Below are 14,504 nucleotides of genomic sequence, written 5' to 3'. Positions count from 1 at the left end.
TATATATATATATATATATATATTTGTATACACATATACGTAGATATATATACATATACGTATAAGATGTAATTAATAATACATTATTGTCACTGACCTTCTTTACTTGAAAATGTTCCGGCCGTAAATTTTCGACGATTTCCTGATCAGGTTTGACGGGTTGCGGTACCGATGATCGGAACCCGTCGAGCACGCCTTTAATTGTAAACTTCTTCATTACGAACCGAAGATAACACCGAAAGGATCACATGTGCAGCAGCAACACAAATTCAAGTCTTCCTAGAGTTCCAAGTCAAAATACGTAGTTTTGAAAAAATGCAGTTAACAAGAAAATCAGGAATTTCTTAATGACAAGAATTTTCGATACGTTCTATTTAAAAGTTTCTTTTTCCGCGGAAAACTACCGATGACATCTTTGCGTATGAATGGCAAGTGTCACTCATCGATATTTCAAGTCTTACGAGACCTCTTCTACATTTTGACAGAATAACGATGACGTCGAAGAGGCACTACAGCACATTTCGATACGTAGTACTTTGTGTAAATATAGACGCACACGTTACCGTAACCGTTTGTCGGCGCGTTTTTACAAACGCTGCGTGACCAGAATTGTTTTCGTAGTTGACAGCAATGCAGTGTTGTTTAATCGTGCCAGGATCAATAACTGGCAACAGGCTCATGTGGACTCTTGCACGACCGCGAACATACTCTGTGCGCAATCGTGAACGAAACATGATGGCAAGTTTTTATGCCAAGATCGTATGATCATTAAGGCAGTTTAGAAATAAAGATAGTTACTTCAGAGATATCGATCTGCTTAAATTAGTTATAAATAATATATTCTAGGCTGGAATCATGAATAATAAATTAAATTTCAATTTATAATTATACATTTTATATTTAACTATTTAATTAAAAATAAAGACTTAAAATGAAATATATATTTTAATTTCTTATATGTAATATCATTCAAATAAATATTAACGACATTTACAAATTTCTTTATTGTTAATTTAATAAATATTTTTTCAAATTTTTTAAATTTATGTCAGTTACAATTAGATGATAAAATTTGGATAATTCATCTTATAATAAGTTGTACCTACGTAAATATATATCAGAATAATAGTGAAAAATTATTGCCATATGAATGAAAAAAAAATGTAATTATTTCTTTTGTATAATAAAATAAATAAAATAGGTTAAGATAATAGTAATATATTGTAAATAGCTCTTAAGACTACCAACCTTATCAGATCCCTAGTATTATAGTATTATATTTTCTAGAACTTTTGTATAAATGTACTTAATATAGAAATATAATATAACTTTGTAATATAGCTTTATTGTCATAATGATAATTATAAACCTTATTTTTGCTTTTTAATAAAAGTGTAGAAATAAATAGAATCGATGTTACAAATAAAATATCATATTCTAATTTCCTGTCCACTTTCGTTTATTTATGTTGAGAAACAAATAAAAATGATAAAATTAACATTACATTGATTCTTATGTATATTATTCATTATTTAAACTTCTTAATTTATGTATGTTTGATACTCACATCTTTTTCTTAATTTTTATATATATATATTACACAAAAAATGCGCTGCAACAAGTGTTTGAAAGCTTATATATCCTAATAAGAAGGTATATCATATAAAAACAATATTTCGTCATTCTATGTATATACATTATAGATACTTATGTTAAAAGTTATATAGTAATCTTATAATTATAGTAAACTGGAAATACAACATATTTTAAATATCATATAATACATAAATTTATTACTATTTCTATCAATTTTACATTTGCAAAAATAAATAAAGTAGAAATTAAATATACACTTTTAAAGTAAAAAAAGATTACTTAAAAATATAATACAATTATGCTATAAAACTATTGTTTAATGTTTATTAAATTAAACTCAAGTAAAAAATGTTGTACTTTAATTGAATCGTTACAAAATATTGTCTAAAAGATTTTTTAATTATACATGCGCATAATAAAAATACATTAAAAATATATTTTTTATATTACTAATATGTGAAATAAAAATGAATGCTTAAACTTCAGAAAGCTCTTCTTATAAATAAGCATTTTTTAATATAATTTGATATATATTGTAATATTTAGTTTGTTTAAATTACGGATTTGATATAATTTATTAAACAAGATTGGATATATTAGATAAATAATTTATAAATTAAAGTAAAATGACATTCATTGATTATAGCATGAATCATTTAAAAGTTGTGTTATTCATTATACACAAATTTTAAAGAAATTACTTAAATATAATACTTTTTAATATTTTTAATATAATATTTAACGATATGATATTTTTTACATTAAATTTATTATTACATTCGACAACAGAGCAGTTACATTAATTCCTTTAATTTTTATTTCATTTTAAATATTAAATAAAAACTTTCAAACAAATATTTTGTGAAAGTTGTTTTTCTAACCTTTATAATTCCAATATAATCAACTTATTCTACTAACAACATGGTTTAATATATAAATATATATTATTTGTATATTGTATCCATTATTAATTCTTAACACAAAATAAAATGAATGTAATGCTTTATTTAATAAAATATTATACAGTTACAATTTCATTTACACATCCATACTGCATATACAGTATTTTGTATTTTACAATGTACGATATTGTTTAATGTATAAATTATATAATATTATCATGTATTTGTATTAATACATGAATAACTTGTTTCTTATGTTTAACTTTCCAAATATGTTACAGTTCTGTATCAGAACCATTTTGTACTTTCTGCAATATGAGGTATTACATATAAAAGGAATAGAATACAGTAAAAGGTAACCTTTAATTTTTATTCTATAGATATTCTAAAGACAGTATATTCGTTATTGTATCAATTAAATTATAATAGTGCATATTTATTAGAATATTTGTCATATATGATATATCCACTGATTAATTTGATGTGTTATAGAATAAAAATATTGTTTCAGGATATTTCTCAGAAAGAACTATATAGGTTAAAACATTTCGGAATGGCACATCCAGGTAATGTAGCATACAAATTTCGTGATCGTTTTCATATAGCAAACGATATATTAAGATGGTTCCCTGGACATATGAATAAAGGTTTGAAACAAATGCAAAACCAATTAAAACATGTAGATTGTATTATAGAAGTTCATGATGCAAGGGTTCCAATTTCTGGACATTATGCAAATTTTAACAGAACATTAATTGGTGTAAAGCCTCATATTTTTATATTAAATAAAATGGATTTGACTGATATGAAATTTAAAAATTCTATAATGGAAACTTTAAATAAAAAGCAGATATCTAATGTATTATTTACCAACTTTAAAAATGTAAAATGTGAAGGTGTTAAACAATTACTGCCTTTAGCAAGAACATTAATAAAGGAGTCAAATCGCTATAACAGATCACAAGAAACTTCATTTCAAATGATGGTTATTGGTGTTCCAAATGTGGGAAAGTCTTCACTTATTAATCGTTTAAGAAATAATAACCTTCATAAAACTAAGGCTGCACCAGTTGGTGCTGTTGCTGGCATTACACGGTCTGTATCAACAAAAATAAAAATATTAGAAAATCCAAATATCTATATCATAGATACACCAGGAATTTTAAGTCCTATAATAGATAATGTATATACTGGTCTAAAATTAGCATTAGTTGGTTGTATGCAAGATCATTTAATAGGACCAGAATTACTAGCAGATTTTTTGTTATTTTGGTTAAATAAACAGAAGCGATTTGAATATGTAGAAAAATTAGGATTGACAAGTCCACATGATAGTATATTATACATTCTTATATATATTGCAGCAAAACTGAAAAAAACTATAAGCGTAAAAAATTATGATGGTAAAACACATGTAAAACCAAATTTAAGATTTGCAGCAACACATTTTCTTACTTTGTTCAGGAATGGAGAATTAGGTTGTTATTGTTTAGATGAAGACATATTATGTTCCCAATAAGATAAAATTTAATTATAAAGTCTATAATAACAACAATGTTACATTTTTCTTCAATATATTAATCTAATCGAAATATATATATTAAAATATTATATTTTAGAATCTATCTATGTAAAATAATCTTAAAAAGTTCGTCTTCACAGTCATAGATAATTAAGAGCAACAATAGTGTCACTATAATTGCATTCTGGTGTACTATTTAAATATATGTTGTAAATCATATTTAATATATTTATAAGTTCAGCTAACAATTATCATAAACACAAAAGATCTCTGAATTTCTAATTTAAAAAAATCTAAGAAATATCCTAATTTTCCTAATCTTCCTAATCTTTCTAATACTTATCTTCATTTGTGAAATGAAATACTTTTTTCTTAATGAGTATTTGAAACTTTATTGAGATTTATTTAAAGATTTCTTTTAATTTCAATATTTAACTTATTTTTGTTACTTTTCTTATATATGTTATATTACGTATAAATCATAATATTTGTATTCTTTTTATATTGTTATATGTCATCATAATAATCCAAATATCTAATCGTAATAATAAAATTCAAAAAAATGTAAACATACAATTATAAAATAATAACAATATATGTATGCGTGTCTGTGCGTGTGCGCACGTTATTGTTAATTTAATAATGATAAATTTAGGAAAATATTTTTATTATTTCAGTGTTGTAACAGTATATCCTCAATAGAAGATTATAATACAACAGAACTTTTATCATATGTATATCCATTATTTGAATATTCTGTTATATAAACAATATAATTCCAATTACAATATTGTATATAAACATACAAAATGTTTATTTCCTTCTGTATTATAAAATCTATTTACAGTAATTGAGTATGAGATTGATATAAGTAGTACATTTTAGGGTAATAACAACACAACAACAATAATAATAATAATATACGATATATTATATATATTATAATTTAATACTACTATAGTAATATAATAATAAGAAATAATAATTTTATGACATAATACTCACAATGTTGTCAAAATAAAAACAAAAAATACTGATAACTGAAAAAAAATGTGACATAATTAATAAACTCAGGGCACAGAGAATGTACAAGAAATTTAACACAAAAATATAATCTTGTAAAATTAACCATTACAGATTTCATTTCTTCAATTTCATTAAAAAGAAAGAGATTCAAATAATATCTCTTTTTCATTTTTTATTTTATCAATGATATCATCCATAAATACATTATATTTATTTTATATTATTCTCCTACTTTTGATATAAGATAGAATTTGGTGCAAACTATTCTATTATGTAAAAATTCTTTTATGTGAACACTTTTGTCTCTCACATAGTTCATATAATGAAGTTCAGTTATAATTAAAATTTTATTGTTAATATCATAAGTTTTAGATATTATAGATCCAATAATAGTATTACAAAGTTGCTTCAAAATACTGTTTTAACTGAGACAAAGTACAATGTATATTTAATTTTTTTAATTAATTTATTTCTATAAAAAATACTTTAAATAAAAATTAATTTTTCTTCTTACATATTTAGACTGTATGCCATGCATTAAAATTAATATAAATTATACATATATTTTTTTAACAAAAGTTTATAAATTTAAATTTTTCAATTTAAATCTTATATTAATTAATTATATTAATCTTACTACGTGACCTATTTAAGATTTTTGGTTCCGTTATATTAACGTTTAGCCCCCCCTCCTTAAACGTACAAAGTCTGTTACTTTCACTTAGTAAACCTGTTGTATCATGATTAAGTTTAAAGTCTTTAACGAAATACACAGTTTAAAAAGATACTTAAAATAAAATTGGCACAAACGAAAACTTATATATCGAAAATTATATAGGAAAACTTAATATACATGTATGTACGTCCTATATATAAATTTTTAAATATTAAGTTTTACCGCTTAGGAAGTAATTAATTTTCCAATTTTTACAAATTAATTTTACAATTATAGCGGCAATGTTTGCAAGGTTGACATTTTATCCAACGCTATTGTATAATGTATTAATGGCAAGAATTTCGTCAAGAAATTGGTACGATAGAATCGATGAAACTGTTATATTAGGTGCTCTACCATTTCGACATATGACCGAACAGGTATCTAATCATATATTATAAACAATTTTTTATAATTTGAGATGCAAAGTTTAAAAAATATAATATCGCATTATACATATTGCATAATTGAAATTTGACAAATTACAATAAAAATTAATTAAGTAAAAATAAAATCGCAATAATTTTAGTTGATAACCAAAGAAAATGTTAAGGGTGTTGTTTCAATGAATGAAGATTATGAACTACAGTTGTTTTCCAATACTGAAAAGGTATATTACATACATATTATCTTACTGTACATATATTAGAACTATAACATTCAAAAGAAGAATCTATTTACATTTTTAAATAGATGTATTAAACAACATGGAAATACATGGTTTCAAATATTTTTCCAGGAATGGCAAAAACATAATATAAAATTTTTACAATTATCTGTAACAGATATATTTCATTCGCCATCCCAAGACAAGCTACAACTTGGTGTACATTTTATTAACAAGTTTAGTGATGTTCAAACTGAATTAAACAGTTCTGATATTGCTGAGGAAACTTGTCATCATAAAAGTGTCTATGTTCATTGTAAAGCAGGAAGAACACGTAGTGCAACATTAGTTGGTTGTTACTTAATCATGGTAAGATAATTTAAAACTGTAAATCAATTTTTTTTTTTAAATTTCATATAGTATCTTTTTAAAGTAAAATGAACTTAACAATTATAATATAAGAATAATCTTTTTTAGAAAAATCAATGGACTCCAGAAAAAGCTGTAGAATATATGCAACAAAAACGGCCTCATATACTATTACATACACAGCAATGGAATGCACTGAGACTTTTTTATAATAATCATGTAAAGAAATAATAAGTTATTTAAACAAACAAGTAATTATTATTAAAATAAGTATATAAAAAGAATGTAAATAAATACAAATATATTTATGAAAAATTTATTTTACTTGCTGGATATGTATAATTTAATAGAACAGACATTTAATTCCTTTTAATGAGCAAAGATATAAGAATTTGAATTCTTTCAATTATTTCATATATTAAATGATGTGTAAAGTTTTTAAAAACTTGCAAATATAAGAACATTCAATTTTTCTATGGATTCCTTATCAAAAATTTCTAAAGTTATTTGCAAACATTTATATTGTTTTCACTTAAAAAATCATTTATAAATATATGTTTATTGCATAGAGTACCATGCATTTACTGTAATATAAACTAGCAGCACTACAAATGTAATGTAATAAATATTGACGTATTTTGGTAAAAAAATACATTTTTGGATTAATAAATATATAAGATTTTAATGTAAAAAATTATTAATTACATTACATTTCATTCGTATTTACAAATAATATCTACAAATAATCTAACAATATATGCATCAATTTTTCATTCATTTATTTAAATCATTTACTGTAAAAATATTTTACATTAATCTTATTAATTAAATGCAGTTTCATCTAGAAGCAACATTTAAATAAATGCTTGAAAAAGTTATTTTCATTAACCCATTTGTATCATGACTTTACTTGAGGCGCCATGTTCAGACATCCGCGATGTTCAACCGACGACTGGCCCATATCACTGCGCGTGGTTGGTCGTATGTTCAGTGAATGACTTCGGAATTCTTCATGGAGTTTATTTAACATGGTACTTTTCGAAACAATTGATACACAATGTTATATCGCAAACATCGCATTTTACATTTTTTTATAAAAAAGGAAAAAATAAAAATTATTTTATAAATAAAATAAAACAAAAATAAAACTTGTTAAGAATATAATTAACTGATGTAGGTGAGATGCTCACAAAAGGAATCAAACGTGATTTGTCGCATACAAAGAATATTTAGCGACTGGTAATGAAAAAAGGTCACAGCTCGCGGATTATTCCACGTTCAGTGATAGGAGACAATCGTGGTTTGCGGATTATTCCATGCTTGGATGCAAATGAGTTAAAAAATGTGAATAACTATAATGTCAAATAGGAACTCTGTACATACTTTTATATTATAAATATTAAAGTATGATTATTATAAATACGTTATTATTGTTATTATAAATATACACTATTAAAAAATAAAAAGTTATTAATAATATAAATAATATAAAATAATATAAAAATGAATAAACCTGTTTATATAGACAATATTTAAATATCTCGCTACATTTTTTCTTGTCCCTTTGTATACCTATAATGAATATATTTAATAATTATACTAAAAAGGAAACAGAATATTTAAAAATATTATTGTTAACCCTTTGCGGTCGAGTGTCGGCAAACAGCCGCCCAAATCTGTTTACAGCTGCGGTGACGTATTATGAAGCAGCTCGCGTACGTTTGTCTTTCTGAATGATAAGATACGCATGATACACTAAACAAATAAATGATGAGAAAATCAAAAGAAACACAATACAAGACAATTAATGAATTTGCAATTTGTACGTTGCTTGGTGGATCAATTAGTTGAAAACTTTCGTGACACCAATCCCAAAAATTCTTCAATTTCTGGAACCGTAAAAAGGCTGAACAGCCTTTCACATATTATTCGGTAAGACGACACAGAAAGGAATAAAGACTGTATAATATTTTTCAAAGATGGAAGAAGAGAATCAAGGTATTATTGTACTACTTAGTCGGCTAAACTGGCTTTGTAGATAGGTGATTGCTTCGAACGATACAATACCATGCACGATTATAAAATGTGTTATACATAAACATAACATAACTAAATATGTTTTTCTTGGATTTTATTAAAAAGTTTACTGTATATTTTCTCTACTATGCGCGTCAATATCTCGTTCACAGTGTAACGCTTGCTCGTTAGACCGCTTCAGCCGCAAAGGGTTAATTTACTGATATTAAAAAACCATGTTTCATTGTATTGTATTAATAAGCTAATATCAAAAACATTTTATAATACTGTATAAATACTAAATAAATCATATATTATCTCCTTGTGTATTATAATTTTTATCATTTAATACATTTAATACATTAGAAAGCAGTTAAGAATGAATTAAATAAGAGAAACTAATTACGGATTGTAATATATATGTATATATGAAATTTTCTTTTTTTTTTACGTCAATTTTTTTCTACATAAAATGTTATAAAAGTAATTAATATGAATATAATTTATTTTTATTAAATTTATTTTAAAGTACTCTTAATTCTACAATCTTAACAATTCATAACCTCAATTACTTGTTTTTATTAGTAAATAAAAATGTATATCTTTATATATTATAATTATTAAAAATATTTATATATTTTTCTGGCTTTATGATGTCCTTGAACAAGCCTACAAAGTCCACTGTTAAACTTTTTAGTGGAACCACCATGATGTACAAAATGAAACCAAGCAACCTTCCTTAGCGTACATCATGTAACACCAATGCTAGCGGCTTGTTAACTTTAAGAGGTCACATCTCGAAAACGATGTAAGCAAAATACATGTTTAAATAATATTGTGGAAAGCTTTTGGCATCAGCTATAAAAATATATAATAGAAAATATAGATTTCCACTATAAAATTTGACATCGATCTTCATAGATTTATTCAAGGACATGTAAAAAAAAATTATATTTAAAATACGAAAATATAGTGAAACTTTGGAGCCTATTTGGCCTCTTCAAAAGCATTTATCATTCATAAAAAGTTGCTCTATGTAAAACTTATACTCCACATGCAAATAAATTTTCATTAAAAGCAAAACTTTTTGGTTAGATGAATTTCCTTGTATGCAAATACTTTTTTTTACTTACTGTAGCTAAATATGTTCTTTATAAATATTAAAATTTTATATTGAAACTAGTCTTCTAAATTTAATCAATACATTTTAATAGTATCTAGATTATTATATGAAAAATACAATATTTACTTTTGCATTTCTTTTATTTGCATTTGAACAATTTCATTTAAATCTTTTAATTTCATCAAACATTCTTCTTTTATAAGATATGGTATTGGTATTTCAGTAGTATTTTTTATTTCACTCTCAATCGTCTTACTAATTGTTTTAAATATTTTATGTATATCATCTCCAGTTTTTAATTTATTTTCTAAATCCAAAATTTTATCCTGTATATTTTTACCTGCTAATTTAGCAGATATTGCAAGTGATCCTACAGTTGCTGTAATATTTATATTTGCTGCTCCTTTTGAGGAATAGTTAAGGAAACAAAAATATCCCAATTCTCCAGTTTTCAATACATGTGTACCACAGCATGCTTCTCTATGTAAGATATATAGGATAAATTATTATTAGGTAAAAAAGATATTAATACTACTTTTGGTATATATATCTATTGTTTCCTAAAAATACTTACGTTGATTTTAAATTTTGAAAATTAATTTCTTTAATTCTAATATCCTTATAAGGATAAATTTCTCCCGGTATTAATGTTACAGATTTTTCTGCTAATAATTCCAAAGCATTCAGTATTTTTGTGGTAACTGGAACATCAGCTCTTATAACATTATTTATAAGTTCTTCAATTTCTTTCAATTGTTTAAGAGAGAGTTTGTCTCCAAATGAATTAAATTGACATTTTAAAATGTGTGGAAGTATAGTAGAAGTGCGTAGATATACTGCTTGAAAAATTTGCTGTATTGCTGCATGTAATAAATGCATTGCAGTATGATGTTGCATTATTTGTATACGAAATTCAGGTTCAATGGAAACCAAACAATTATCTCCAATCTTTAATTGTTCCATCCATTTACTATGCAAATAAATTCTTCTTTCCTATATTTGTATTTTTATAATTAAATATAATATAATTATGATGAAAATTAAAATTAGAACTTACTTCAAATCAGTTTGTAAAAAATTTCCATAATGAATGACATATCCATTAATTTTTTTCACATTAGTTACATTAAAATTCAAACTTTTTATAGAAATGAAACCCTTATCTGATGTTTGGCCATCTTCTAACGAATAACATGATGTTTTATCCAATATAATTCCAATCTCACTTTTACCTAACTCAGCACCGTACTTTCTAATTATATCATTAACAGTTGAAGAGATATTTTTGTTTGCACTTTCATTTGTTTTTTGTGATACTATATTGCCTAAAGCAAATAAATAAATGTATACCTATCATATTATTTAAGTTTCTGTAATAATAAATTAGTACAGGTAAACTAGCAATTAATCCTTACCATTTATAATTAATGCCAGAATTTTACTTTTAGTTTTAGGAAATTCATAATTATTTCCGTTAAGGACATATTTATATTTGAAGCTATCATCAGTTTTAGGTACATTATTTTTTTCTAATGTTTGTAAAGACTTTTTTATAACTGTTAAATCATTTGTTTCAAGGCCAATCCTTGATCGATTTTGAAGATTTTTTAGTTCTTTTTGTAAAGCTATTTCATCAAAATACAAAGATTCAATTTTTGCTAGTTCATGTATTGTTTCTATGCTTAAACCATAGGTATCATACAGTTTAAAAGCAATACTTCCTGATAATACCTTAGTTACTTTTCTACAAAATTAATAGTAAATTCAATAAAATAGGTTTGATCAATTCAACAAAAGTTAGAGTATTTACAAAATAAGTGCATTTTTCGCCTGTTTTTTCTTTTGTTTTCATATTGTGGATTATATTTTGTGGAAAATGAAAAGGATGAGAATAATGACAGAAAAATTTTATGTTGAGCATAAGCGTAATTTCAGAAACATAAAAGGTTTTTGACCAGTTTTAGAAATATGGGACATCAGATAATCTGAAAATTCTCACCTTTTTTTATATTTTTTGAATTTATTGGGAACCTCAAGAAATGGTTTAAACTATCTGTTTTATCAACTACAATTTGGTAGCTACCTCAAGATGAAAATAGTTCTTATATGTATTTAGGTGTTTTCCTATTCATCTATATATGTTTAAAACTACAATGTATATGTAAAAATCATTGGAATGAAATTTTAAGTCTTTTTATGATTTTCAGGATTACATTATCAAAATAGTAACAGTTTTTTATTCAAATAAAGAATTCCTTATGTCTGCCACTAAACACTATTTTAATTTTTCACTACTATTCCACCCTTATATAAATATTATATTTATTTTATCATCCTCAATTTTGTTCAAAGAATTAACAAATTTTAAATTGTCATAAAATTATTAACATTGAATTTCTAGAATTTAATATTTCTTTATTAATAAAGCATTACTTTATTTAAAAAATTTTAATAGAACATATTCATGAATATAGTACAAACTTTTTCCTACTATTCTTTAACAATTTTATCAAACAGTTAGTAGTAAAAAAATTAATTATTGGTAGAATTTGTGATACATATTATTTGGTTATACAAGCATATTTTATCTACAATTGAATGTAGGACTTTATTGTGTGAACAATTATTTTGTTTACTCGTGAAAAATGCATCTAACAAATTTATTTATATGATAATAAAACAACTATTTCCAAAATAGCACATTGTAATACTTCATATGAAGCACCAAAGCACAGATATACATATATATTGATTACACTTTGACTTACAGATCATTAAGCGAATTCTGAAGGTACTTATATCCATCTTTAAGTCCTGGAGCCAACTTGTCAGTAATTAATTTTAATTGCGGGTATATTTCAATAATTTGTCTCCACTGTTTGCCAGAAGTATGCTGTAATTTTTTATATAATTCTTCTTCAAATTCTATAATTTTTTGCACCTAAATATAATCATATTATATGATAAATTGTAAAATATTGTATCATATATAAATGAATTATAAAATGTTATATCGCTTTTATTATAACTTTTATGTGTTTTCAACCTTTTTTAGGTTGTATTGTAATTCTGGATAAACATCACCTAAACTTTCTACTACAATATATGATAGTTCATTAAGAATTCTTTGTTTTTTAAACACATTTTGACCTACATCAATCGATCTTCTTATTATTTTCCTAAGTTTATTGCTACAAATATAAAATCATGGTTATATAGCATCAGTGTTGTATACATTTATATAAATAATAATATATTACTTATAATTATTATATAATTACAACAATTTACCTTTGTTCTGGTACCATTCCATCTGTTAATGCTATAGTAATCATTCTACTATGATCTGCCAATATTCTATATCCATTATCAAGTCCATCTTTATCATCACAAAATTTACCTTCATATTTTGGTACTTTTGTATATTTTTGAATAGCTTCAAAAAATGGTTGAAAAATATCTGTATCATAATTGGATTGTGTCCCTTGTAATACTGCAACTAATCTTTCAAATCCCATGCCTGTATCAACATAATGTTTGGGTAGAGATACCATTGTGCCATTTGGTAAACTAATATAAAATTCCAAAGACAATAAAAATATTAATATTCTACCCCATGTCAAAACGTTAACTTCAAAGTTTAATGATAATAATTTTTTGTATTATTTCATCACATACCGTTCATATTGTATAAAAACTATGTTCCATAATTCTGTAAGGTCTGTAAAACCTTTATTAACTTGTATCCACCGATTTTTTAATTGCTTTGTATGATCTATATGTATTTCTGTACAAGGACCACATGGACCCGAATTACCCATTTCCCAAAAATTATTTTCTAATCCAAATGGGAGAACTTTATCTTTTTTAACACCAATACTTAACCAAATATCTTTACATTCTAAATCTGGCATTAATTCTAATTTTTCATCTCCACCAAAATATGTTACATATAAAAATTCTTCATTAATACCATAATGTTTTGTTAATAAATTCCAAGCATAATGACAAGCTTCTTTCTATAAATATAAATATTTTATACAAAGTACTCTGATTTAATAAGATTTAAATTAAAAATTTAAAATGGTAAAGTATATTAAAATATTTTTTAAGCTGTACCTTAAAATAACTTCCAAAGGACCAGTTTCCCAACATTTCAAAAAATGTGTGATGATAACTATCATTTCCAACTATACTGAGATCATTATGTTTTCCACTAATTCTTATACATTTCTGTGAATTTGTAACTTTCATTGCAGGTGGATCATAATAATTTAAGAAAATCCCTTTAAACTAAAGAACAAAATTAATACTCATATAAATAATTCACATAAAATACTAAAATTTATAAACAAAATTTATGACAAATTTATTCAGTATAATACCAAAATTAGAAAACATACTTGATTCATGCCAGCATTAATGAATGCAATTGTATGATCATTAAACGAAAGAACAGGGCTTGATCGAATAAATGTATGCCCCAAATCATTTTTAAAATAATCCAAAAATTCATTTCTGATTAACTTTGCACTCTTTTGTACTGTGGGTAACGTAGAAGAACTATACATTCGTGTTAATAAAATATAATTCATGTTTTTTTTATTTTAAATATTATCAACAATATT

General features: G+C 24.3%; 3 protein-coding genes across 3 annotated transcripts; 2 read left to right on the top strand and 1 right to left on the bottom strand.

Annotated features, from left to right (window-relative positions):
- Window positions 1-2,829: 2,829 nt before the first annotated feature.
- On the top strand, window positions 2,830-6,968 carry PTPMT1 (protein tyrosine phosphatase, mitochondrial 1). The gene is made up of 6 exons (XM_017901052.1): window positions 2,830-2,853; window positions 3,010-3,064; window positions 5,999-6,141; window positions 6,291-6,371; window positions 6,501-6,737; window positions 6,846-6,968. The coding sequence occupies exons 2-6, from the start codon at window positions 3,052-3,054 to the stop codon at window positions 6,966-6,968; spliced, it is 597 nt and encodes a 198-aa protein (XP_017756541.1). The 5' UTR covers window positions 2,830-2,853; window positions 3,010-3,051.
- On the top strand, window positions 3,043-4,017 carry LOC108548222 (mitochondrial GTPase 1). Its single transcript, XM_017901050.1, has one exon. It carries the CDS (start codon window positions 3,052-3,054, stop codon window positions 4,015-4,017), a length of 966 nt encoding a protein of 321 aa, XP_017756539.1. The 5' UTR covers window positions 3,043-3,051.
- A 3,030-nt stretch (window positions 6,969-9,998) lies between the features above and the next one.
- Window positions 9,999-14,471, bottom strand: AlaRS-m (alanine--tRNA ligase, mitochondrial). The gene is made up of 10 exons (XM_017901037.1): window positions 14,280-14,471; window positions 13,996-14,169; window positions 13,555-13,895; window positions 13,168-13,446; window positions 12,923-13,067; window positions 12,645-12,817; window positions 11,292-11,620; window positions 10,934-11,201; window positions 10,451-10,846; window positions 9,999-10,356 (listed from the first exon to the last, which is right to left on the bottom strand). The coding sequence occupies exons 1-10, from the start codon at window positions 14,469-14,471 to the stop codon at window positions 9,999-10,001; spliced, it is 2,655 nt and encodes an 884-aa protein (XP_017756526.1).
- Window positions 14,472-14,504: the final 33 nt, after the last annotated feature.

The sequence above is a fragment of the Eufriesea mexicana genome, unplaced genomic scaffold (genome assembly GCF_001483705.2).
Source record: "Eufriesea mexicana isolate 0111107269 unplaced genomic scaffold, ASM148370v2 scaffold1457, whole genome shotgun sequence".
Lineage (NCBI taxonomy): Eukaryota > Metazoa > Arthropoda > Insecta > Hymenoptera > Apidae > Eufriesea > Eufriesea mexicana.
Note: the sequence above shows the minus strand (reverse complement) of the source record. Positions and strands in the feature narration are given on the sequence as shown.